This window comes from Echinops telfairi, unplaced genomic scaffold (assembly GCF_000313985.2).
Source record: "Echinops telfairi isolate 266 unplaced genomic scaffold, ASM31398v2 ScPeMD7_443;HRSCAF=831, whole genome shotgun sequence".
Classification (NCBI taxonomy): domain Eukaryota; kingdom Metazoa; phylum Chordata; class Mammalia; order Afrosoricida; family Tenrecidae; genus Echinops; species Echinops telfairi.
The window spans coordinates 7,165,014-7,191,779 of NW_022104341.1; the positions used below are offsets into that span (position 1 = coordinate 7,165,014).

At 51.9% G+C, this 26,766-nt stretch overlaps 1 protein-coding gene across 1 annotated transcript in view; it reads right to left on the reverse strand.

Moving 5' to 3' along the window:
* ELAPOR1 (endosome-lysosome associated apoptosis and autophagy regulator 1) overlaps positions 1-26,766 on the reverse strand; it is an 88,657-nt gene that overhangs the window by 1,249 nt on the left and 60,642 nt on the right. Inside the window, exons 5-18 of the mRNA XM_045292016.1 lie at positions 18,761-18,877; positions 14,985-15,162; positions 14,366-14,494; positions 13,916-14,006; positions 12,384-12,489; positions 11,931-12,068; positions 10,870-11,133; positions 8,819-8,992; positions 3,525-3,705; positions 3,153-3,249; positions 2,660-2,761; positions 1,139-1,265; positions 878-1,056; positions 92-257 (exon numbers count right to left, since the gene is read on the reverse strand). Of these exons, the coding sequence (XP_045147951.1) occupies positions 92-257; positions 878-1,056; positions 1,139-1,265; positions 2,660-2,761; positions 3,153-3,249; positions 3,525-3,705; positions 8,819-8,992; positions 10,870-11,133; positions 11,931-12,068; positions 12,384-12,489; positions 13,916-14,006; positions 14,366-14,494; positions 14,985-15,162; positions 18,761-18,877 (2,049 nt within the window). The remainder of the gene's footprint in view (positions 1-91; positions 258-877; positions 1,057-1,138; positions 1,266-2,659; positions 2,762-3,152; positions 3,250-3,524; positions 3,706-8,818; positions 8,993-10,869; positions 11,134-11,930; positions 12,069-12,383; positions 12,490-13,915; positions 14,007-14,365; positions 14,495-14,984; positions 15,163-18,760; positions 18,878-26,766) is intronic.

Here is a 26,766-nt window from a genome sequence, read left to right on the forward strand (position 1 = left end):
CGGTGTGGGGGGGGCATTCACACTCCAGCAAGTGGTGGGTGTCTTCTCTGGCCCTCCAGGGTGACCTCAGGGCCCTGGCCAGGCCCCTTACCTTGGAGGTCAGTGATTTGATTTTGCCAAAGATGGACTTCTTGCTGGTGAAGATGAGGTCATCCTCCACGTCCTCGCCTTCCATGATGGCACAGCTGTCAGCTGCGGGCAGGTCGCAGTCCTTGAGGGAGGCGTTCATCACCAGCTTGGAGTACTTGTACTCTAGTCTACAGACAGACGGGCGGGAGAGAGAAGCCACTGAATAGACGGTGGGAGTGAGGAGGAGTGGGGAAGGGATGCTGGCCTGTGAACAGTCCCATGCCCAGAGGAGTCAGGAACCAGCGGAGGGAGGCATAGCAACGTGATCTTGGAGCTGGGGTAGAGCAAAGGAATGCTGGCGAAGGGTTCAGCAGCATCCGCCCCCCAAGCTTCTGTGGTGTCAAAGCTTACTAGAAATAGTGTAATGACAAAATCAGTGTTTTTTGTTAAGGACAACAGGTGTCCTTGGCTTTTCTTTTGAGAACAGCTCTTCACCCACTGCTGCGGGGTAGGGGTACCGGATAATGATGGCCACAGTGGACATGTGGTCAGAGGGAGAGTCGATGGCCACCTCCAGAGAAAAGGCCCCGAAACGTCTGCTCTTGGATGTCCCCTCCCTCGGAAGTAAGATGTGGTGGTCTGCCTCCATTTAGGTGACAGCCTTGCAAGCTACGGGCACTCCTACTCTGCCCTGCAGGCTTGCCGTGAGCGGGAATCGACCCGAGGGCAATGGGTTTGTGTTTGTGTCTCTTCCCAGCTCCGCCATCCAGCTGCACCCAGCTCCAAACAGCAACACCCCACCACGTACTTTTGGTTCTTTTTCCAGAAGTAGCAGGTGAGGGCGATGAGCAGGATAGCAGTACAGGTCCCTGCAGAGATGCCCACTTTTAGCCAGAAATCGATAGTTTTGCAGATGGTGACTTTCTGCTCGGGCAGGGAGATGCCGCCCACACACAGCTTCGGCTCACGCCACACATAGGTCGTCTTCTGCCGGAGAAACACAAAGAGAGCTCACCCACCCCCTTCTCGGGGCGTCGCGCAGCAAGCCCACAACCAGGGAGACATCTACCTGGATCCCAGCCACACAGCTGCTGACGATGGCATGGTAGTCCACGGGGGCGCAGAGGGGGCATGCCGCCATGCTCTCCCACAGGAAGTGGAAGTTACAGCCATCACAGGTCCCGTCTGAGCACAAGCTAGCAAGACAGAAAGGGGGCCTGAGAGTGCCTGGCAGGGAAGATGCGGTTGGAGCCTTGTCTCCTCAGCTTGCCTGATGCATCCTTTCCCCCCCCAAAGTCCTCCACGCAGGCTGCCCTCTCTTCTTGCCCTGATGCCCAGGGATGGTCCTGTGCAGACACCCCCACCCCATTCTCTGCTGACAGGAGATGAGGTCTAATACGAGGTGCATGCTGAGCATGCACTTGACGCTCTCCCCTCGGACATGGGGCACTCCCGCGGGAGGCTCCCCCCTGCATCGGGGTGTGACTTGGGGTTGAGGTGTGATTTGGAAGGGACCCTCAGGTCATGGGTATCTGTTACGGTCGTCACTGGTGACGAGGAAAACATTAAGAACGGGGACAACATTTTGAACTTTGGCTTTGCTCTCCAGCCACTGCCACCCCAACCCCTTCCCTTGGTGGAAGCAATTTCCCAAATGGTCTTCCTTAAGACAGTGGTCTCTCAAGATGTTAACCAGGGCAGGGAGTCTGGGGTCAAAGAGGTGCAGGAATTCTTGACTTGGTGCCCTCAGGTATAAACCCAGAATTGGATCTTTTAATTGTGGCGAGCTGTGGTATCAAAGTTCCTGTGGTACCAGAACCCGCGCCACCCCCCCCACCCCCAGCCTTTTGACTAATCCTAATCCCAGGCAGTCAGGAAAAGGACAGATCAGGAAGAGGACGCCTGGAGGAGAGAAACGCGTCCAGGAGAACATGGGTAGGAAATGGACCACAGGGGCTTCACATCTGGCTCTTAGTGGGTCTCTAAGATCACTGTGCTACGGAGCAGGGGGGAGAATGCTATTCCTGGGATAAAGGCCAGGCCACCGGAACTCCTGACATTGAGTAGCCTCGGGTCATCCAGCTCAGCAGTTGGCAAAGCTGGAATTCTAGGCCAGTTCTTTCTGATTCCAGGGCCTGGGCTCATTCCAACACAGCAAGCTATACCCTTTAATTCAAGGAGGAAGCAGCCGAAGGAGATGCTCAGTAAAATCCTGTGTCCCTGAGCCATCTGGCTGCGTGGTTCTGACCCTTGATCCCAGGCACCGCCAGGGAAGCCCAGAGGGTGTCCCGTAGTGACCCTGGCCCTGCTTTCCTGCACCCTTTACAGAGGGCCCTGGAGGGAAGGCCCTCGGGCAACCATCTGGGGCAACAGCCTTCCCCACAGGTGCCGCCATCGTGGCTTGGGCACCTGCCCCAGAAGAGGGGTCTTGGACTCCTCTAGGTCTCAGGACCGTGCCTGCAAGAGCCTAGCTACCCATGGATCCCAAAGGCTTTCTCCTGCCTCCTCTTTCAGTCATCTCAAGTCCCGGGATGAATGAGTCCCAGGGAGGGAGCCTTTGCGCCCCATGATCACGCCGTCTCTGTCTTACGTGGGCAGCAACAGGTTTCCAGAGGCAGGTTTCAGTGGGTTGCATCTGATGCGGACGGTGGTTGACCTCCCAAAACTACAGGACTGGGTCACATCGTTGGACCTGCAGGGGACGGGAGAGAGGCCCGCAGCTGGGTAACTGGGCAGCCACCAGGTGGAGAAGTCCACCAGGAGCAATTCCCTTCCTGGGGCCACTGGGACTTGGTTGATTGTTGGAGGGAGCAGCAGTGGGGAGACAGACACAGCCTAGGAGAGGCACCCACACCCACGCAGCCAGGAGCCTCCAGACGCTGGAAGGAAGGCTGCCACAGACCACCCAGGAACCCTCCCTCGCCTCGCCCCAGAGCTGGGGTCAGGGAGCGTCCAGCTTTTAGCTCTCACTGCTAGACGGCAGCAGACGGGCCCTGGCTGGCTGTGCAGGTGGCCAGAGAGGGTGGGTGTGACCAAAATTGTAGGGGAGCGCGGTTTCGCTTGCACTCGCCTCTCATCTTCACCTGTAAAAGAAGATCACATCCGGTATGGCCATGGGCTCCTGGGCGAAGAGGTCAGCTGGGGAGGTGATTCCGTCTAGAGTCATACTGGTTGTCACCCCTGCCGAATCAAACCAGAGCCTCTTTAGTTCTCACTGCTTACCTGAGCTGGCAACCCCTGTCAACATCCAACCCCACTTCCCACCCTCCCTTCCCCAGGTGGCTCATGAAGTGCCCGTCAGAGGGCACGGGCGCTTGCCACCCCAAGTGGAGCAGAAGACAGAGTTCAAGAGACTGCACCCCTCATCTGGGGCCATGTATCTCCCACCTCCACGTGACAGAACACACATACATGCACACGTTGCCTCAAAGCAGGTGGGGGCACTGGCTAATTACCAATGAGGCGATCGGCGAGGCTGACGGGCTGTGAGGACACCCCAGCCTTGTAGCCTGTCACCTCGGGGGGAATGATGACCACCTGGCAGACGTAGGCGGTGATGGACTTGGAGAACTCTGTCTCACCGTCAGGAATCCGGAGGTCAGTGACGTTGTCGGTGCAAACGGACATCTTTTTACCCTGTTTGAGTACAAGGTAATCAAAAGGTCATCCCCGGAAAACTCCCAAAGGGGAAAAGGGAAGGGTTTTTTCCCACCTGAAAGTTCAGCTTTCCAATGGTAGGCTGCAGTGGAATGATTCATCCCAGATCTCATCACAAAACAGATTAAAAAAATAATAATAAAATGATTTTTTTTTAAACATAAAAAAAAAAGCAGAAAATCAGGCTTCCGGAACTTTGGCAAGGGCTCCTGGGCTTTTGGATTCCCCTGGGAGCCCAATGTGAGCAGGTGGCAAATTCAAGGTTCTTCCTTGATGCCCAAATATGTTTTTTCAGACATATGTCGCTGCTCTGTGGTGTTTGTTCTAGCCTCTGGCATGGTCAGTTTGGCCCTTCGGCCCTGTGTCTCCACTCATGTTGTCACACAGTGACCTCCAGGTGTTAAGGCAGTCCTACTGACCAGCCCCTGCCGACTTTGGACAATCAGAGCCAACTCCATTACACAAAGAGAGATACAGGTACTAAACAGGATGCTTACTTGTCCTCCGGTGTTTAATCCCCTCACTGTGCAGAACTCTGAAAGAGGAGATGGGAATCGAGACTCCCTCTTCCTTGAGCTCCGATGGGAGAGGAAATACTTGTTCCTTCAAGAACATTACATTTCAGGAACACTAAGGTATCACTTGGTCTGGTCGGATGAGAACATTTGTCAGGCGTCTCAAACCAAGGGGACTAAACATTTGTCAGGGGCAGTGGTGGATGAGTGGTGGAATTCTCGTCTCCCCTGAGGGGGCGCAGGTTCAGTTCCAACCAAAGTGCTTCCTACTCAGCCACCAGCCATGTGCAGGCCAATATGAAGTCAAAGAGACTTCGGGGGTGCTTCCAGATCTGCTCTCGAAAAATCAGCCAGCGAAGACCATATGGACTGGATGGTGTGATCTTATTTGCATGGGGGGGGGGCAGGGGGTGCTGACTCTGTGGCAGCTAACAACCAGGACTCACTCACACTGTTATCGAGTCAATTCTGGTGCATAGTGCCTGATAAGACAGAGTAGAATTGCCCCTGTGGGTTTCAGAGACTGTAACTCTTTACAGCAGTGGTTCTCAACCTGTGGGTCTCGACCCCTTTGGGGGTCAAATGGCCCTTTCACAGGGGTCGCCTAAGACCATCGGAAAACACATATTTCCAATGGTCTTAGGAACTGAGACACCGCTCCTCTGTCTCCAGGTGTGTCCACCCACAGGCAGATACGTCCACATAGGACACCATGCTTCAAAACAAAATTTCATTTATTTGTAATTAGGAGTAAATATTTCACAATATAGAATTACATATTGTTTTTGGGATTAATCACTATGCTTTAATTATGTTCAATTTGTAACAATGAAAATACATCCTGTATATCACATATTTACATGGTGATTCATAACAGTAGCAAAATGACAGTTTTGAAGTAGCAATGAAAACAACGTTATGGTTGGGGGGTCACCGCAACATGAAGAACTGTATGAAAGGGCCGCGGCACTAGGAAGGTGGAGAACCACTGCTTTACCGGATCAGAAACCCATGAGCGGCTGGTGGTTTGCGAACCGCTGACCTGACTGTTAGCAGCCCACTTGTAACCGCCTATGCCAGCAAGGCCCCTTCAGCAACAACAAAGAACTCAGAACATAACTTTTCCAATGTCATGGATTTCATTCCAGATGGACTTATGTGTGCTGTGAAAGCTGGCGTTTCCATTCCCCGCTCCTGTCCCCGAGACTGTGGGAAGTAGATGAATATAGAGCTCGGGAACAGAAGGAGACCTTCACACTAGAATAAAACAGCTATTTTCGTTTTCGAACTGAAAAGAATGAAAGAGAAAAGAGAGACTGAGAAGAGAAAGAAAGAAAAAGAGAAGCCACAGCCTCCCCAGCTTCCCATCTCTATGTCGCCGCCACTGTCTCTAGATGGGGCTTGCCCTGGAATGGCAAGTTCAATCCCGAGTCACGCTGCCTGACATTCTGAGGCTTCATGCTAGCCTCCCGAACGGCTTCCAGACACAACGCAGCACTCACACCAAGCCCTCTGCCACTGGGTCGATTCCGATTCACAGCAACCCCGTAGGAAGAGAACTGCTCCGTGGGCTTCTTAGACTTCAAAGCCTTTACGGGAACAGACAGCCGCAGCTCTCCCCTAGAGCCACTGGTGGGTGGGTCTGAGCTGCGGACCCGGGACGGGCAGTTCAAACTGTAGCCCACAATAGGCCGGTGCGCTTCTAAGAACCACAGGCAGTGCTCTCCGAGCGTCCCAGTGCTCAACGGAACAAAGCCCTGCTGGTCCTGTCTCCTGACGACATGTCCAAAATATGTGTGGCGAAGTTGAATTTAGTTAATTTCTCGCCACGTTCTCTATATAAACATGTGCCTGTTTCTTTGCATGCTGCAGAAGACAGGCAGAAGCTGGGTGGTGTACAGGACTGGCCACCACCCCCGAGTCTTGCACTAAACACTGGAAAGCCCCCCAAACACAAGCCAGTTGTTGGGGAGTCAACTTTGAGTGCTGGTGGAGCAGAGTGGAACTGGGAGCCAACTCGGATTTCTGCTAGGGTTGTCAGCGGCTGGTGTTTTGGGAAACAGCTTGTGGGACTTTCCTTCTGAAGTGCCTCTGGGTAGTTCAAACCTCTAACCTTTCAATTAGCAGCTGAGCCTGGGATTCTTATTTTTTTAAGTTTGAACCTAAAGTTCCAACTGCTAATTGTGGCTTGTTTTGTAATCTAGTCCCATTACATTTCTTGGATCCAAAGTATTTCCAGCTTCATGAAACGATCGATGGTTTGTGTTATATGGCCACCTTGTCTTTTTTTAGTTTTGTTTTTGCCTTATTGTTGTTGCTTTTATATATATATATATATAATATTTATTTTAATATGTAGATATATAAGATATTTTTAACAGTTTTACTGGCATATAATTCACATATCACATAATCCAATAGTTCCATCATCAAGAAAGAGTTGGATAATCACCACAATTGTACTTGTCATTATTAACTCCCGTTCATTTATCCCCAACCTCCCCTGCCATACCCCAAGGAACCAGTAATCCAGTGACTCTCTCTATAGATCTACCTCTCCTGGTTTTCACATACAGAAAAACATTTAAAAAGAATAAAACAAAAAACTAACAACAGTAACAAAGTAAAATAGATTTTAAAAAACCTCCATCAGTGGGATCAGGTATCAGGCATCAAAGACTCAGAACAAAAAATCATACCATTGTGAATAAGGGGAGTGTGGAGTTGTGCCCAAAGCCCATCTGTAGACAATTGGATATCCCTTACAGAAGGATCACAAGGAAGAGACGAGCCAGTCAGGGTGCAGTATAGCACCCATGAAACATACAACTTTCTCCTAGTTCTTTCTCCCCCACCCCCACTATCATGACCCCAATTCTATTTTACAAATCTGGCTAGATCATTAGAGCATATACACGGTTACAGATAAGAACTGGAAACACAGGGAATCCAGGACATTTAAACCCCTCAGGACCAATAATGAGAGTAGCGATACCAGGAGGGTAAGGGTAAGATGGAAGGAGAAAGGGGGAACAGATAAAAAAGATCTACATTTAACCCCCTCCCTGGGGGACGGACAACCGAAAAGTGGGTCAAGGGAGACATCAGTCAGTGTAAGACATGAAAAAATCATTATTTATAAATTATTTATAAATTATTAAGGGTTTGTGAGTGAGGGAGGGGAAAAATGAGGAGCTGATACCAAGGGCTCAAGTAGAAAGAAAATGTTTTGAGAATGATGATGGCAACAAATGTACAAATGTGCTTGACACAATGGATGGATGGAAGGATTGTGATAAGAGCTGTAGGAGCCCCCAATAAAATAAAATAAAGATGTTACTTTTTAATGAAAAAACAAACAAACAAACCTTCATCGGGAAGAGCAGAACAAATTAGAATGGATCAAAAGGAAGATCAAATGGGAAGATGTTAAATTTTAACCTAACTGCATCTTTCCACTCTGCACACCAACTCACTTTGTCTCAACAAAGCTTTTCAAGCCACTTTTCAAAGATGCATGGAGGTGAGTTTCTCACTGCCACTGAGTCAGCTCTGACAGAGACCCTATAGAACACAGTGGAATTGCCTCTGTGGGTTTCCAAGATGGTAACTCTTTTTTTTTTTTTTAAACATTTTATTAGGGGCTCATACAACTGTTATCGCAATCCACACACATCGATTGTGTAAAGCGCATTTGTACATCATTCTCAAAACATTTTGTCTCCACTTAAACCCCCGACATTAGGTCCTCATTTTTCCCCTCCCTCCCCGCTGCCCCCTCCCCCATGAGCCCTTGATAGTTTATAAATGGGCATTTTGTCATATGATGGTAACTCTTTATGAGAGTAGAAAGCCTGTGTTTCTCCTGGGAGCAGCTGGTGAATCTGAATTGCTAACCTTACAGTTAGCAGCTTAACACCCTCTGCCACTAGGGCTTCTTGCAGGTGAACTTCAAACTGCTTACTTAGCCTTGGGAAAACAAGTGCCACGATCACCAAAGACTGCTTTTAAGGGGAGGAAACAAAACCAATTTGAAAACCTTCCCCATTTGAAGGGATGTGGATGCAAATAATGTGGACACCATATGTTTACAAAAGGAGAAAGCCCCCCACAATACATATGTCATGTGCGTTAGATGCTTATATTTGATATTTACATGGGAGTGGGCTGTTTGTGGAAAGTACGGTAAAGGGATGGTAGGAAAAAATGAATACTTTGTTTACATGAAAGATTCCTAAATATTTGTAATCCAAATGATTTCATTTTAGGAAACATAATCATCATCTAAAATATACGATCATCATCATAATGAAAGGGATAAAAGGGAGCTGATATCAAAGAGTACAAGAGAGAAAGAAAATGCTTTGAAAATGGTGGTGGCAGCAATTGTACAATCATGATTGACCTAATTGAACTATGGATTGCTCTCATATCTGTAAGAATTCCCAATAAAATGGGGCGGGGGGAATGAAACCTTTTGACCTCCCAACGCCCATGCTGCCCCCAATGTCTTTCTGTCCTAGCAGTGCCTTTCAAGCCTTGCCCTTTCTCACGGCGTCAACCCTGGCACCTCTTACCTGGTTCCCGCAGAGGCTCAGGGTGAAGTGATGGAAGTATTTCAAGCCCTTGGAGGTGAAGCTGGCCCCCCCAGAGAGGGAGATAGGGTGTGCCAAAGCTGAGAAGTTGTAGTCCAACATCCTGCCTGCGAAGCTGGCGGAGAAGGAGCAGTCGTTGAAGCACAGAGAGTGGATCTGTGGGCAGAAGGTTCCAGTCAGCCAGCTGGCCACTGGACCCCTGAGGGGTTGCAGTGGATAGGATCAGTCATGCTCCTCAGCCTGGCCCAGCCAGAGGGAAGTAAGGACCGAGGGGTGGGTGGAGTGCCATTGAAGAAGTCAATCAGGGGTCAGTGAGATTTGTATGGTTTGTCATTCAATTATTTGGATGTACATGATATATAAACCCAAACCTAGTATTTTCTAGTAGCGGTGTAGTCAAAGTTGATAGCCTTGGTGGTAATGGGCACATATAGTGCCTGGGCTATGGACCGCCACTCATCTGTCGATGGTTGCACTGTGGTAGCTTGCATGTGGTTTTGATGGTGGAAACTCTGGCACTGATATTTCAAACACCAGCAGGGCCACCCATGGTTTAAAGAGGCTTCCAGACTAAGACAAGCACCTGCAGGGCCACCATCGTTTAAAGGGGCTTCCAGACTAAGAAAGGCCTGGCACTCTGCTTCCTAAGATCAACCAGTGCAAACCCCTGGAATCAGAACAGAACCCCATCTGATACAGAGCCGGTGTCCAGTCCCTGGGCTAGAAGGCAGTCAGCAGCCAGCAGACACTGTGGCTGCAGCAACGCCCTGAGCACACCCAGGCTGGCGACTAGGGAGGAGAACTGGGTAACATTTTTCTCTCTCTCTCGTCGCTCTGAGTCGGAGCCAATTCAATGGCAGCAAACAACTCAGGATACAAAACAGCCCTTCTGACTTTCAAGCTGAAGACAGTACGGTACTAAGATAAGAAAGTGCCCAGGACAGCAGAACAGAAAGGGCAAGCCCTCACTGCCACCCCCAGCCCACTGCCCCCGTTTGGAATGAACATGGCTTCCTCTCTCTCAGGCTCTCTGTAGCAAGCTGGACTTCAAGAGCCGCTTGATTCCCCCAATCCCATTCCCAGCTCTGTTTTAAGGTCCAAGTTGGACTGCTGCTAACTGCAAGGCCAGGAGTTCAAAATCACCAGCCACTCTAAGGGATAAAGACAGGGCTTATTTACTCTCCTTAAGAGTTACAGTCTCAGAAACGCACGGGGACAGTTCTACTCCGTCCTACAGAATCCCTGTGATTGGCATCAACTCCAGATGGAGGCAGTGAGTACTGGTTGGCTTCATCAGCAGCCTTACTCCACTGGTCCCACCCTCTCGGAACAGCAGAGGGCGCTCCAGGGAAGTCACGCTGTGGCTGAAGCCGGTGTCCTGAAAGAGGTCCAGGGTCTGCAGAATGATCATATCTACCGCGCAGCAGAACCAAACACGCATCATTTGCAGACTGTAAACGGTGGCTTGCAAATGTGCCTCCATGCGGTTGTGGCCAGTAAAAGACAAATTCATTGGAAAGCGTTCTGCGCGGAGTGCTTTCAGTCCTATGGGCTCTCCTGGGTGCAGAGAGTTCTTGGGGTGGCAGTACTCCCTTCCCACTTTACAGAGGGGTCTTCACACTGTGCAGTGGAGAAACCACTGGGGTGGGGAAGAGCAAGATCCACCCATTCATGTCTGTCTCAGCAAAGGTGGGGCCAACTTCCCAAAGAAGAGAGGGAAAATCCCTACGAGAACAGGCTGGATTGGACTAAGTGGGATTCCAGCCCCGGATCCCACTCTTCCTTCCCTTCAGGCCCCTGAGCAGATAGATGGTCCCAGATCTCCCTTACCCAGCTCCTGTAGATGAGACTTGGCAAGGACTGGAGGCCTGGACCCTGGAAGGAAACTCCCACAGCAACCACCTTTCCCTTCATGGCCAGGGTGTGGGGGAATACTATGGAGAGCCCCCCAAGGGCCCCGCCCTAGGACCTGGCACCCTCAGAGGAGATCCAAGGGGGAGTGGTGGTGAGAAAGCCTGGCAGACCACTGGCACCTTGTTGCTCTTCGTCCCTGGACCACAGGCCGTGCAGGCCTGGATGCCGTACGGCTGGTGGGCTTTCAGGATTGTATCTGAGGGGCAGGAGTGGCAGGCTCCCGAGCCTCGATCAATATAGTAGCCAGCAGGGCAAGAGGTGCAGGAGGAGCCCATGTCCGAAGCTTCCAGGGCACAGGGGCGGCAGTAGGAGGCCACCCCATCCATGACGTTGGTGATGTTGATGGAGTACAGCTTGGCCACGTCACTGGTGTACTTTCTGCCCTGGGGACAGAAAAGAGCAGCATTGCAGACATGGAAGCCAAGAGGGAGTCCTTTTCATCCCACGGCAAGTACCTCGGAGAGATCTTAGGCCCGTGCTACTGCCCCACCCACCGAGCAGTGACTCCAGCGTGCACGCGTGTCACTGTAAATGAGACCGAGCCACTTGAAATGGGGGATACGCCTCCTGAGGGAAATGGTCAGTAGATACTGTGATGTGAAAAACGCTGGTCTTTTCCTTGTAACAGGGGGGAGAGGTATTCATTCAGGACTAAAGTCTGTCTACGGAATATTCTACAAAAACTTTATCATTTTCCTTTTACAAGGGAAAGGCCTGCTTTTCCCACACAGCAGTATATCTCCCTGTGGTACTGATGGTCACAGAGAACCTAAGACCTGACCCATTGACATCTGGCTGGTAATGAGCAGTAGGACTAGGGGTGATTTCATGTCTTCTTCTTCTTTTTTCTGAGTTTCCTGTAATGAGCTCATATTCCTTGAAGTGAAGGAAAACACACACACACACACACACACAGATATTCTTATTACAAACAACAACAGGGCAGCAACAGTGAACGGGCCAGGCCCAGGTGTCCTCGGGGTGGGGGGGCTGCTATGGATGGATGAGCCTCACTGCGCCTGTCAGTCTTTCCGACAAGACTGGATGATGCTCAGAGGGCTGTGTTAGGCGGTTCTCTGCTTGGCATCTTGAGAGCCTTCTGAGGCTGGGATTTGAAACCCCAGCTCACTCCTGAGGAACATCCCGAGGACGGGGGAATCGAGGCAAGGGAATGACTCACTGCCTCGTGGAAGGTGGTCCTCTGGAAAGCCCAGGTGAAGCTCATGGTTGCATTCTTCTCGATGATGTAGGTGTAGGACTGCTTGCCTTTGGAGCCTTTCCACGTCTCCACAGGAGTGTTGGTCCTGGAATTCATGCCCTGAGCCCAGGACAGACACGTGGTGAGGAAGAGCCATGCCTGCCTTTCTCCTTACCCCAGAGAAAGAGAGCGCCCTGTGGGCACTTGTACCCCTGTTTTAAAGTGGGCTTGACCTCTCTGGTGCTGGAAGGAGAAAGAAGTCCAGGAGCATGGTGGCAGTCGGAGAGTGCGCACGCACCATGGTCACCCTTAGTGTGACCACGCATCCGTGGGAATTCCCCGAGGTTCAGTGGGAGCCCTTTCTATGTGGGTGATGCTGACACCCAGGGGCCAGCCCTCCCTCGGAAGAGTCCCCAGGAGCCCGTCCGCACGTACCACCATGAAGTAGAGCTCGCAGTTCACAGAGCAGATGGTCTCAAAGACAAACGTAATCCTGGCCACCTCTTTATTCTCAGTGTCTGCCATCACGGACTGGGGTGGCCTGTGGGGACAGAGGCTACAAGTCAGCTCCGCAGGCCAGACTGTGCTCATCAGACAGCCCAAGCCGGAGCCACAGGTGTGCTGGGGGAGGGGGGAGGGGAGAGGGGGCGGAGGGCAGGCCTGGGTTCCGAGGGTGAGGGGAGGTGTGTGGTGACGTCCAGTTCTGCCACCCTAGTAGTCTGACCTAGCTCTGGCCTGACCCGGTTTCCTCATCTGTAACATAAAGGGATTCTACCTTTCTCGTCTCCCTCCCATCCTTGTGGCGAGACCTAAAGGCAACAGAGGAGCCCAGTCTGTGGGTCCCTTCATCCTCACGCACACTTGGACAGAGCAGTTGGTCTGCTTTGACCCAGGAAATCCATTTCTGGCCTTATGTTTGGCTCTAGCCGTGTCCCTGGAGTCTGAGGCTCTCCTCTCTGCAAGGCTGGGCTGTGCACTTCTAAGCCTAGACGGTCCACCCCTTTGGCTTTACAGGTGGGGAGCCTGAAGCCTAGGAAGGCCAGGAGATGCAGCCAGACTCACCTAGCCAGCACGGGTGACGTTTGAGCACCCCATGTCTCCCCACCACAGCACCGCCTGTAGTTGCTTCTGTTGGCATGGTGCCCCAGATAGGCTCTACATGGGCATGTGCAGAAAATGTCACAGGAGACGCATCGCTGCCTTTCCCCTCCCCCAGAGAAGGGCCTGGAGACTGAGCCGTGGGCACTCACTTGTAACGCTGTTTTAAAATGTTTTATCTTATCTGGTGCTGGAAGGGAGGTGCCTTGGTGGCATAGTAGTTACACGTTGGGCTGCTAACCACAAGGTGAACAGTTTGAAACCACCAGCAGGTCCGAGGGCGAAAGAGGAGGCTTTCTCCTCCCGTCACCAGTTGCAGTCTTAGAACAGCGGCAGTTCTAACCTGTCCTGTCGTAGCGTCGCTACGAGTCAGCATCTACTCAGTGGCAGTGAGTGTGGCTTCGTTTTGGTGCCGGGAGGAGGAAGGATTCAGGTAGCACACGCCTGACTGCTGGGGAAGCTAAACCTGCGACCCAGCAAGGGGCCCAGCAGCCTGGGCCCTCCTCTCTGTTCTGCTCGGGTGTTTTCAAAGGAAATGAGAGGCAGCTCCGGGAGCAGCCTCTGCCGCGACCACAGCACCTGACCCAGATCCGTCTGCTGCTGCCAAGTTCATCCGGCCCCAGGGCAACCGGTGCAGCACGAAGGCCAACTCTGCTCCCCGGGTTGGCTGGGCTCGAATATTTATGCTGGCAGATGGCCAGGCGTTTCTTCTGTGGTGCCCCTAGGTGGGTTGGACCCTCCAACCTTCAGTCTAGTCATTGGAGCGCGCGGTTCCCGCTGCCCAGAGATGCATGGGTCCAAGACGTGCAGGCTTTGGCTGCGCCTACGCCCGCGTGGACTTCCGCTGGGCTTGGCCTTGCGATCCTCACCTGAATCCTGGCACAACCAGCGTGAGGATCATGAAGTCGTTGTCGGAGGCTCCCACAGCGGTGTAAATGTAATCGCCGGCCACTTCCCAGCCTGGAGAAGGACAGGAGACCGTTAGTGCACCTCTGCAAAATGGAGACAGCGCCGCTGTCCTTTGAGATGGTGCGCAACGCTGACACACACAGCTACTTAGCCCCTGGCCCCTGCAGGCGAGGAGCCTGTAATCCCCGGGCTGGCCTCTGGGGGCGTGCCCAGAGCTTCAGAGTTTTCCCACGGCCTTACTGAAGCCCACTCAGATGCCCAGGAGCGACGGCACCTTCCTGGGTACACACGGCGTGATTTTCTCAGACGCGTCTGTTTTGATGGAGTAGGAATTTGAAAGAGCCCACCCCCACTCCCACCTGCGGTGCGCAGGGAGCCGCTGGGCTCAGGGGGAGGGGAGGGGCACTTACCTGTCATGCCCTTGTACTCGAAGTTGATCCCACTGAGAACGGTTGTCTCCATGTTGGTGGGCAGCGTGTTCCACCATTTGTATTCAAAGCCGAGGGCAGGTTCAGTCCCAGCTGGGCAGTGGGTACAGTCTGGGGGAACCACAAGATCCACACCCTCAGCAGGCGCTCTGACTGGAGGTGCTGGCCCTCGGACAAGGGCCAGCAGCGGTGGGCAGCCAAGCAAAGATGGCGCTGAGCATCAGTGCAGTCACAGCAAACAGGCTCAAGGGACATTCTGACAGCAGGTTCTATTTGGGTTAAGCCAGCCCCTCTCCCTGCCCCCTGCCCCCTTTCACCTCTAGCTCGCACCCCTGCCACTGGCGGGAGTCTCTGTGGTGTGGGCTGGGTACCTTCAAGCCTGAGCCACATTGTCTCCCTTAGAAAGAGAAGGGAGGTGGGTGATTCTCAAGACTGACTCTGGCCCACTCCTGGGCCAGCCCCTGACCACTCTCCTCCTGAACCCAGACCTCACTGCCTCCCGGGGAAGGGCAGAGTCTGTGCAGCCGGCCCCTCAAGCACCCACTCGGTCTGCCCACATGGGTGCCATGGGCATGAACGCCATGCTGGTGAGGGGGTTTACCAGATCCGTTGGAGTACGAGCCATAGGGGCAGGGCTGGCAGGTGCTGCTGTTGGTTTTGAAGAAGCCCGGGTTGCAGGGTGGGCAGAGGGTCTTCACGCCCGAGGCGGGCAGCTTCACTGCCCCCTCCAGATCCTCGCTGCAGAGTTTCGGCTCGGCCCATTTGTACATGAGCTGCGTCTGCAGAAAAGGTTAAGGCCGGGCTCAGCCTGTGTGGGACTTCTGGGATCCCACTTGAAGATGGGAGGAGGTGGAGGGAAAGGGGTTCTAGGCGAAAAGCAAAGCTCTACCAAGGCTGGAGACTTTGCTTGGTCGCGGATGGGTCCCCAGCCCCCAAACCAGTGCCCGGCCCAGGGCCATGCTCAAAAAGGCCTGCAGGGTGAGTGCTGACTGGGTGAAGAGGGACAGGGTGACGGAGGACTCATGTGACAAAGAAAATTGTGAGACCAGCTGTCCCCAGAGAAAGCTCTGAGTCCACTACCACCAAGAACACAGAAGCGGCAGTTGGGGAACATGCCAGAACTCAGCAAGGGCCGGAGTGGAGGTGGCTTATTCCACCTGGGAAAGAGTGGGCCTCTAGCATGTTCCCCCTGGCCTTCCAAGTGGCGCATCTTTGCTCTTTCATAGAGCAAATGCATACAGGCAGCCTCGTACATTTCTGGGTCAGCTCTGGGGACTCGGGGATGAAGGAGATATGGGTCCTGTCTGCAAGGAGCTCACCATCTAACAGTGGGGGTATGAATGCCATGTTTTCTGTCAGCAGCAAGGACAGACACCTGTCAGGTCAGCAGCATAAGAAACAAGGTCTAATGAACCTTCACTGGGTGAGGAGCCCTGGCTGGCACCTCCCGGCTCTGCTCAACTGTCCTCTCTTTGAAGAGGAGCCTGTGATCAGAGCGGCCCGAGGCCTGCCTGTCTCCTGCGAGGGGGCTCTGTGGAGTAGGGGACCTTTCAGTAGCCTCCATGGACAGGCGAGGATGAGGGTGATGGCAGGAGCTGGCTTCAAGAGAGGGTGGGGCACCAAGAGGCAGAGGGCTGATATGCAACTCTATGTTGTGTCCAGCAGGGAGAAGAGGGGCAGGATTCATGCCCCCCATTACAACAACAACAACAAAACACACACCAAAGGGGGGCATGAAAACAAAAGCCAATTTCCAGGAAATGATCTTTGCTGGTAACACGTTCAAACTATGTGAGAATGAAGTCTCACCATCCTTACTTCTAAGAAGTATTCTAGCAGTACTTCTTCCATGACAGATTTGTTTGCTCTTTTCCAATCCATGGTACTTTCAATTTTCTTTGCAAATACCATAATTCAAACACATAGATATTCTTCGGTCTTCCTTATTCAATGTCCAACTTCTTTCACACACACGAGGCAACTGAAAATACCATGGCTTGGTCAAATGCACCTTAGTCCTCAAAGCGTCTCAAGAGTTTAAAGAAAGTAAATTTACCCAATGCAAGGCATCTTTTGATCTCTTGACTGCTGCTTCCATGAGCATTGATTGTGGATCCAAACAAGATGAAATCTCTGACTTCAATCTTTTCTCTGTTTATCATGATGCTATCTACTGGTTCCGTTGTAAGGATTTTGGGTTTCTTTGTGTTGAGATGTAATCCACATTGAAGGCTGTAATCCTGGATCTTCAACAGCAAGTGCCTAAATCCCCGACACTTTTGACAAGCAACGTTGTGTCATCTACAGACTGAAGATTGTTAATAAGCCTTCCTCCAATCCTGATACAGCATTCTTCTTCATATAAACTTTCTCGATTTGCTCAGCATATAGATTGAACAAGTATGGTGAGAGAATACAACCCTGTCATATACCTTTCCTGGTTTTAAACCAAAAAAAAAAAAAAGCCAGGTTTGTGCGATAGTCCAGAACAGGGGTCCTCAAACTATGGCCCGCGGCCCACATGCGGCCTGCCGAGGACATTTATCCGGCCCGCCATGGGTTTTTGCTGCCGCTGCCTCTCCTGCTTAGCAGCCGACTCGTCCAGTGTGCATAGGAATTTGTTCATAGTTTTTTTTAAACTATAGTCCAGCCCTCCAACGGTCTGAGGGACAGTGAACTGGCGCCCTGTTTTAAAAGTTTGAGGACCCCTGGTCCAGAATAAAGTCTCAGGTGCGACCGGCAGGACACACAGCCGAGCTCTCCTGGCTGCTGGGTGGGGAGGCCTCCCCCCCTCAAACATGCCTGCCTGTGGCCTGTCAGCCCGTCCTCTGCTCCTCGCTGCCCCACGCCGGCCTGAGGGGCGTCGGAGGGAGAGCCTGTTTGAGTCATCTCTGAGTGCCCAGAACAGAACACCAGGCCTGGTGCCTCCGTGGGCGCTCCAAGGCTGTCTGTGGACACAATGGCGCTTCCTACTACACAGGCACCGCGTCTTCTCCTGAGGCAGGAAGCCTGGGGCGGTGGGGAGGGAAGGGGCAGAGGCCGAACAAGCCAGCCGTTCTCCAGGAGCCCGGAAGTGGGGTGCATCCCTTTTGCCGACTCACAAAAGCAGAGCCAGGGGGACAATGATCGCAAGCGAACAGGCAGGCCCTGACCAGCGTGTCGAAGGCACATGAAAGGCAGGACGCCAAGCAAAGAACATGAAAGATTTCTTCTTTTTTTTTCTGAAGCAGAACCCACGAGATCGAGCATATGTCAAACAAACGCTGCAAAAGCCACTCCTGACTGGAAACGGGCTGAGGCCATCTTGTGCTTCTCACCTTGTGGGCTGACCAGGGTCCCTCACAGATACCATATGGGAATCCTGCGTGTTGGGCTGCTAACAGCAGGGTCAGCAGGTTGAAACCACCCGCTGCTCTGAGGGAGAGAGATGAGGCTTTGTGCTCCCGCCCAGTGTTGCAGCCTCAGAAACCCACGGGAGCAGAGGCACCTGTCGTACAGGTCACTGTGAGTCAGCAGGGACTCGATGGCAGTGGGCAGACCCGTGGCAGGAGCCGGGGTGGTCAGAAGATTACCCATTGGGCTGCTAACCATAGGTCAGCGCAGTTGGAAACCACCAGCCACGCCACGGGAGAGAGATGGCGCCTGCTACTCTGCTATTCCAAGAGTTAGTCTTGAAATCCCACGTCAGAACGGACTCCGTGGCAGCTGGAATTGAGTGTGAACCCCATTTGAGAAGAGGGGTTTCTGTGTTATTTTAATGAGGCCTTGTCAGTGTAGGATATGTTCGAAACCTAACCATTTTTGGAGATGTAAAAAGAAATTAGGTATAGAAACCAAAAAGCAAAGGCCAACCCACTAGATCGGAGTGGATTCGAACTCACAGTGCATTCTATGGGGTCTCCGAAGCTGTAACTCTTTAGAGGAGCAGACCACCTTGATTTCTCCCACGGAGCAGCCGGTGGGTGTGAGCATTAGGCCTTGCGATTAGCAGCCAATGCGACTGCACCCCCCAGGCTCCCGAGGTACAGAGACTGCATGCAGAGATGGGGAAGAAAGACCGGTTCTGTACGGAGGCCTCTGTGGGACACTGGACAGGAGAGGCTGAAACTAAGGTTTTTCCGAGAGCGAGGCTTTCCTAGAGACGGTGCCTGGCTTTGGATCCCTAGCATCTAAACTGTGCGGAAAGGCGTGTAAATTCCCCTTAGTCAGAGCTGCCTCTGGAGCCTCCCAGCAGCAGGAAGAAATCAAGACGACACGGTGGCCTTGGGTCACCGTGGAGACCTGTGGGCTGGAGCTGGGGCCAGCTCCGCTGACTGTCGCAGTGACCGAGGACAGCCCACCAGGGGAAAGGGGCTCCCAGACGACGTTGCTACCCACCTCTCCGTTGGCATCACAGGCTGTGTGCGTGTAGAAATAGTCTTTGTCTGTGCACGCTGGTCGTACTTTACAGGACGAGGACCCTTTTTCTAAAGGGCAAAAGCAAGGACAAATCTGTGACCACGTGCCCCGACATCAGGGTTCGGAGCCACAGGTGTCAATCACCGCATGGAGACCCTGAGCACCGCATTGCTCGGGTCCCATTGCCAGTCCCCAAAGCCCCGCCCGACTGGGTGCCCCTTTGCTCCTCCCCCAGGTGCTGATGCAGGACCACTGGCCGGTGTGAGGAAGCGGACTGGCCACGGGGCGGCCTCTGGAGAGAGTATGCTGCTGGACTCTGGGGCTAACCACCTCAGCCCAAGGTCTCCCAAACTTGCCAGGTTCCCGGGCCTCCAAATTCCTGAGTGTGGGTGTGGGCTTTTCTCATCCTGAAGGACTAAGGCCATGCCTTCATATTCTAAAATTAATCCTTTCCTGGAATGCATCTCTGGGCCTAGAAACTGAGGGCAAAGGAGCTCCCCCTTCTCCCTGAAACCATCCTGGACAAGTAAGCTGATCGATTCTTCCAGCTCCACTTCAGACAGACGGCCCCTTCCACGTTCCCCAAAGCAAGCACCCTGGTGGTATGATTCTGCCCCAAATGTTCTCCTGGTGTCTCGATTAGTGCTGCCCTCACGCTACAAAACCCTGCAAGGCCCTAACGATCTCAAAGCCTCTCCTTTTGAAGCCATGGATTTCACTTCTTTAGAACGACTACTAACGCTTCTGGTCATTTGAAGAGGCAGCCGTTTCCTCCACACAGGTCGTGCAAATAAAAACGGGTGGACTGATTCCGGAAGAAATAGTGCTGTCTCACAGTGGCACAGGACAACACTCCTTCTCAGATGACCACGGTGGAACCTGCAAGCAACCGTCTCATGGTGTGAGAGTTTCTCTCTATGAGATAGGCATATGAGAGTGAGGAGACAATGGAAGCCCTCTTGCATATTACCTGGCAGGCAGAATGGCCTCGTGGAATGAGGTTTCCAAGTCTGAGTTTGAGCTGCACATCCTCGTTGAGCTGTGTGACTTTGGGCAGGTCAGTGAACCACTCTGTGCCTTGGCTCGCTTCTTGACTCCAAACAAAAACCAAACCCAGTGCCTTTGGGTCAATTCCCACTCACAGCAGCTCCCGCACAGCGGAGCACAGCGGCTCCCTGGGGTTTTCCTGGGCATTCTCTTTATGGAATCGGATTGCCAGGCCTTTCTTCCATGGCGATGTGGGTGGGTGGGGTATTTAAACCACCAACCTTGGACTTGAAGTCAGTAACAGGTTCAAACCATGGGTGCCACCACGGACCTTCTCTTGACTGTGGAGCAGAAATGACTCCAACTTTGTTGGGACCAGCCCACAGGAGTACTTAGCACATTGTAAACTGGTATTAACCAAATAATACTGACTATTCATTTCTGGGGAGGAACCGTAGTGGGGTGGTGGTTATGTGTTGGGCTGCTAACCACAAGGTCAGCTGTTCGAAACCACCAGCTGCTCCAACGGAGAAAGATGAGGCTTTCTAGTCCTGCAAAGAGCTACAGTCTCAGAAACCCACAAGGGCAGGTCTACTTTGTGAGTCAGAAGTGGCTTGATGGCCATGTTTTTAAGTTATTCTCTGGGCTAGTAGGGCTTCTTACTTGGGAACTGGTACAAGATGCTTAAGGAGTGCTCTTGGCCCAGTGGCTTAGTGCCCGGCTGTTACCTGAGGGGTCGACAGTCAAACCCACCAGCCACTGGGTGGTTGAGAAACCTGGTGAGCTGTACAGATGACAGAGCGCCCAGGAAACTCTACGGGGCAGTCGACTTTCATGTGGGGTCACTGAGAGTGGGAGCGGGCTAGGTGGCGCACAACAACAATGGGAGACATGGTGAGGCCATGGAAGTCTCCTTCCTCTCCAGTGAAGGCCGTCTTTCTCATGAGATGCCTTCTTCTCCCCAACACCCCAAATGGATTCCTAGATCAGAGAAGCTCCTAATCACAGCCGGTCGGCCTACACGGGGGAGTTCTGCCAGTGGCACGTCTCCACGCCTCTTCTGTCCCTTTCTCATTAGCCTGGGCAGGAGGGAGCTGGTGGCCGGTTCACAGCTGGGGTCTTCTCAGCTCATTTGCTTGGCTAACAGGCAGGCCTGATTCAACACAGAGCTGCTGCTTGTGACTGGCTCGGCCAGGTGAAATTTGAGGGGTTGATGTTGACAATGTGCCAATTCCCGGTTCTAGCCAACCACAAGCTGCGTGTTAGAAAATGCAGTCCACAAAAGAACTCTTTCTGCCTCTCAAATATTTGCTCAGCCTGACATCCTGGCTCCAGGTTTCAGCAAAAATAGCCGGGCTATTTACACACGGACAACGGAAGGTGGTGCTAAGAAATGATTAACTCAAATGCGAGGCAGGCCTCTTTTCTAGCTCAGGTTGCATCCAGGCTGGAGAGCCGGCACTAGTCAGTTCCAAAAGATCTGCCTAGGTGGTTGGCAAGGGGTTAACAAAGCCGAAGGAAGGTCAGGTTTTCTTGGGGGACCCCAATTCCTCTTTCTACACCTTCTGCCTCCTTCCAGTATCTTCTCCCCGCCTCTAGGCGTGTGCTATTCTCTGTCTGTCCATGTTTATCAAAGGGAAGCATTTTCCCTGAGGATTTAAGTGCCTAATGCACACAGGCCCAGCTCAGGTGTTAGCTCAGACCCTGGGCAGATCCCTGCTCCTCCCTGAGCCCGTCCTTCCTGTTCTCGTGGAGTCAATTCCAACCCTTAGCGAGACAATAGGACAGAGCAGCACTGTCCTACAGGGGTCCCTGGGTTGGGACCTTGACCAGAAGGGACGGCACCTGTCCCCCAGTTGCACAGCTGGTGGCCCCACCTGCCCCGTTCAGTTAGCAGCTGAGCGCTTCGCTGTGAGTAACCAATGTCTGCTGCAAAGGACGGACGAGTGACATGATTACCACCTGCAGTGTTGTCGCTGCCACGTGTCTGTCTGTCTGTCGGAGCCCTGGTGGCATGGTGGTGGCTGAGTAGGGCTGGTAACCGCAAGGTGCGCAGTTGAAAGCCCCAGCCAGCACCTCCGCGGGAGAAAGAGGCGGCTTCCGGCTCCTGGAAAGAGTGACAGTCTCCGACACCCACGGGCGCAGCTCCCCTGCCCTAGGAGTGGGCGTCATTGCGATGGCAAGGAGGCTGGTTGGGGCTCTTCTTTCTTTCCCATCTTTTTAGTGGCTTTTTGCTTTACCAAGAGCATGCCTAGTCCATCAAAGACCCAAAACAAAACAAAAAAAATCATATCCATGAGAATGAAGGGGAGCACAGAGTGAAGACCCAAAGCCCATCTCTAGTCAATTGGACAGCCCCTTTCAGAAGGGTCACAAGGAAAAGATGAGCCAGTCAGGATGCAGTATAGCACTGACAAAACACACAACTTTCCTCTAGTTCTTTAATGCTTCCTCCCCGCCACTGTCATGACCCCCATTCTAGACCAGAGGATGTACACTGGTACAGATGGGAACTGGAAACAGAGAATCCAGGACAGATGAACCTCTCGGGACCAGTGGTGAGAGTGGCGATACTAGGAGGGTAAGGGAAGGGGCGGGGAGTAAGGGGGAAGCTATCACAAAGATCGACATATAACCCCCTCCCAGGGGGACGGACAACAGAAAGGTGGGTGAAGGGAGACAGCAGTTGGTGTAAGACACGAAAAAAAATATATAGAAATTATCAAGGGTTCATGAGGGAGGGAAGGAAAAAGAAACGAGGAGCTGATACCAAGGGCTCAAGTTGAAAGAAAATGTTTTGAAAATGATGATGGCAACAAATGTCCAAAAGTGCTCAACACAGTGGATATATGTATGGATTGTGAAAAGAGATGTAAGAGCCGCCAATAAAATGATTTCTTAATTAAAAAAAGAGTGTATGCCTATTCTTATACCCAGAGTACTTTCATAGTAAAAGAAGATGCTAAGACAGGCTTTCATGCGAATGAATTAATAAGATCAGAGCTGATGATATGCCGGGGACTGCCCTACAGCCTTCACCTACAGTGGCCAATCAATCTTCTCAAGAACACAGTTAAGTAGCTATGATTGCTGTCATGCCCTCTTCATAGATAAGGAAACTGGGGCAAACTAGAAACATACCCCAAGGTTGCACAGTGAGTAAATGGTGATTTGAACCCGAGGAAATGAATTTTGGAGTCTATGCTCCTAAATGCCACACATTTCTATTAGGAAATTCATCCTTAATATTAAGCATGAAACACCGGATTCATCCTAATGATGACATTTCAGTTCACAGTGAGGAAGATATTCCAGTCGAGCCTTTGTCCTCATTAGGTTTCTGGTGGGCTCTCTCACCTCCGTCCCTATTAAACCAACTTCCATGGAGTCACCTTGAACACGTGGTGACCTCACACGTGCCGGGGAGACCTGTGCTCCCCGGGTCTCCATGGTCTTTCTTCTCAGGCTCTTCTGGCTGAACTCACACCTCCGACCTCTCGGTCAGCAGCCAAGCAGGTGAGCCATCTGCTTCCCCCAACTAATGCCCATCCCTATTAGAGCTGCCTGGTTTTCAGCCCTGGATATCAGCCACGGCCCTGGTTACTATGGCCCCTGCCTCCCGCCCTTCCCTTCCTCAGCCAATCCTCAAGTGGCAGACAGAGTGGCCTTTCAAAAGAAGAAGTCAGAGCATGTCACTGCCCGGTTGACAATTCTTTAATGACCCTCACTGTTGCTAAGATCAAATCCCACAGTTTAGCACTGGCACACAACGGACGGCCTCTCCATCACCTGTCTCTGGCCTTCCTGTTAACCTTGGCTGGTACTTATTTCCACCAAAGCTCTAGCCAGCTGGGATTATTCTCAGTTCCCGGAGCCTTCTGGCCTTGGCTTATGCTGCCTCTTTCCCAGAAGTCTCCAGCAAACCACCAGTTCATCATAATGTCACTGTATGACAGCTTAAAATTCTGAGCACCCAGTTTGCAGAAGACTGTGGATGCACTGAGAGCCCCAAGTCCATTTGAAGAGCCCACACATGAACTGAGCCTCCACTGAATTCCCTCGGTCCTTTCACCCAGGAAGGGACTAGTCCTGTGCTCAGACAGAGTGCATTGGGAAGTGGATGACTAGAGATATGGTGAGGTTAGAATTTAGCATCTAAAAATAATAATAAAATTTAACATCTTACAATTTATTTTCCCTTTTGACCTATTGTTAACTTGTTCCAGTTCTATGACTTTCGGATGTATATATTTTCTGTGTTTTATTCTGTTTTTCCTTGAATGATTTTCTTTGTACAAAGAAACTCAGGATGGGTAAATCTACAGACAGCAACTGGATGAGCAGTTTCTTAGGGTTATGACGGGGGTGGGGTGGGAGTGGGGGGGCTGGTTATCAGCCTTGGGGGCTAATCATAATGGATACAAGAATGAAGAAAATGGGGTGATTCATTCACAACCATCTTTAACATACTTTAAAAGTGGAATTGTATGATATGTGAATTATGTTAATAAAACCACTTAGAAAGCCCCCCCCAAACAAAGCAAAAAACCCTCAAACAATCTTCAAGATCATAGCGAATCTGTTCCTTCTCTCCAGAGTCTTAGCCACTTCTACTTCCTGGCTCCGATGCATGTGAGACACCCAGTGCTCCTCTCTTGCACCCACTGCGCCACGGGCATTGATTGTAGACAGAACTGGAGGGCAGTGCCCAGAGCTGGGTCAGCTATGGTTGTCAGCACCAAGCCCAGGCTAATAGCAGGCGCTCTGGGTCCACTTGCTAGATAGATGGCCTGCTGGTCACAGGGCCCTCTGTACCTCATCGTGCACGCTCCCTTAGAGACGGTCATCAGGCTCCCTGGGGTTTCCCAGTCTCCCATTGACCCTGAACCCTGGGAGAGTCAAATCCCAGAGGGATACAACTGTTTTTGGACTCCACACTGGAAAGATGGTCAACAAACTGACCACGTGCTTCCAAATACAAATGAAGTCAAAGGGGGCAGAATGCGGAGCTGGTGGAAGAAGCAACACAATAGGATCCGAGAATTAGGAGTCCCAACCTAACAGCAGCCTAGATAAAAACTGGTTTGCACAAAATTGATCAAAGTACTCCGAGGTCAGTTTGTTTTTAGAACCACCTTGCCAACTGCTGCCACCTTTATGCAACTGCTGGGCTGGAAAGCAAGCGAGGCTTGGGCTAACAAAGGATGCTATTGATAGAGGTGGGTAGGGAGGGGAGGATAAGAAATGCAAGTGGAAGAACAGGAATTTAGACTTATAGATAAAAACACACACACACCCTTCCCATCCCCCAATCTAAACATTTCTGTTCTTGCTGAAAATGACACTCATTTAACAAGATCTATGTTGATAAATACGACTCTTGTTTTAGGAACAGTGTAGACCCAGCAGTTCCCAGGGTCGATGGCCGACCCTGGCTGAACAAAGGCAAAGCAAACAGCTGTGTGGAGTGTCGGTGTGTCTGAGGAGAGAGAGGTACGGGGTTCTTGAGAGAGGCTGTCGTTCTGCGTAAGAAAGAATAGAACAGGCATGCGTGCTGGCAGCAGAGGAGAGGGGACTCTCTCCCACATGTTTGTTCCAGAACCTGCCCTGGAGACTAGTGCCAACCACTGGGCTGCCTGGGCAGGGGGGCTTCTGGGGACACTGCCCATCTGTCATTGGGTCCCTTGAAACCCCCACAAGTGACCAGGTCCTCTTTCTCAAACTGGGATGCTATTGAAAGCCATCCGACGCCTGTGGGAGTGGGCACTGCCTACCCCTCTCTTCTCTTCCTGCAGCGCCATCGTCTTCTAACTGGCCTTGCGTGCCACAGCTAGGCCGTCCAGGGTGATAGAAGAGGCTAACCCAGTGTGTCTGCCCATCAGTGCAGCTGTGTCGCTCTGGCACGTGAGCAGCCGCAGTCCTTGTTGTAAAGGAAAACATGCACAGACACCTCTGTGATGTGCTCCGCCTGTGATTCCTAAGTGTAACTGTACCAGAGGAATAACCAGCTTTCGTTCCAGGGCACAGAAAAGAGCACTGTACGGTTGAAAAGCCAGGAAAGGGTCGCATCTGCTTCCCTAGCTTTTCCAGTCTCGCAAATTCTTAGCAGTTTTTTCTCTTTCTCCCTGGCATAGTGGAGCTTAAAAAAGAGAACGTTTAATTGGCATATACACTTCTCCTATCATACGACTTAATTGTCCAGTCACGCGGGATTATAAAGAGACTTTCTCCAGCTTTGTCTCCCCCAAAGACATGCCAAACATTAGGGGCTATTTGCCAGCATATGGTGGGAGGTCAGCTGCTTAGAGACATCCTCCCTGAAGCCAATCAGTCACCAGACTATGGCAGGCCCGGCTCCCTGATATTAGGGATACTGAGCTACTTCTCCCTAAAGGTTTGCCACCATTAAGCTTGGTTCCTGTAGGTGGAGTTTACACCCTACTGATAATGGTGCCAGGGAACAGGTCAAACCGGCTCTGTGACATCCAAAGTTAGGCTGCCACCCTGAATATAGGATCCGCCCAGCTTGTCACATGTATACCCCCAATCCCTCCTCTTCCTATTGCACGTATATCCCTAGATTGTCCCCCTCTCATTGCTGTATAACCTATAGTGAAACCCCTTTCTGTGACATATGTCTTTACCTGTAATTAGTGGGCTTGCACTCCCCGCCAAACATATATAGGCCTGGGTTGGCAATAAAGATCTCTTGGCTCCTCTCCTTGGCTCCCTCTCCTCCCCTGTTCCCTTTCCCCTTGTCCTCCTTCCCGTCCCCCTCTCTCCACGTGGACCACCAAGCGGGGCTGAGGTGAGCATTGCTACTATGAAATGTGTCTGATTCCATTATTTCAATCTCTCTTCTACCTCTCATGCTCTCGGTGACTTTAATATAATACATATATCTCAACCGTACACTTGTGCCTATCGGACCCGTGATTAGTGGTGGGGCGGGGCTGGCACCCCCTCCAACCACACAGTCATATTAAAAAGAGCTGGGC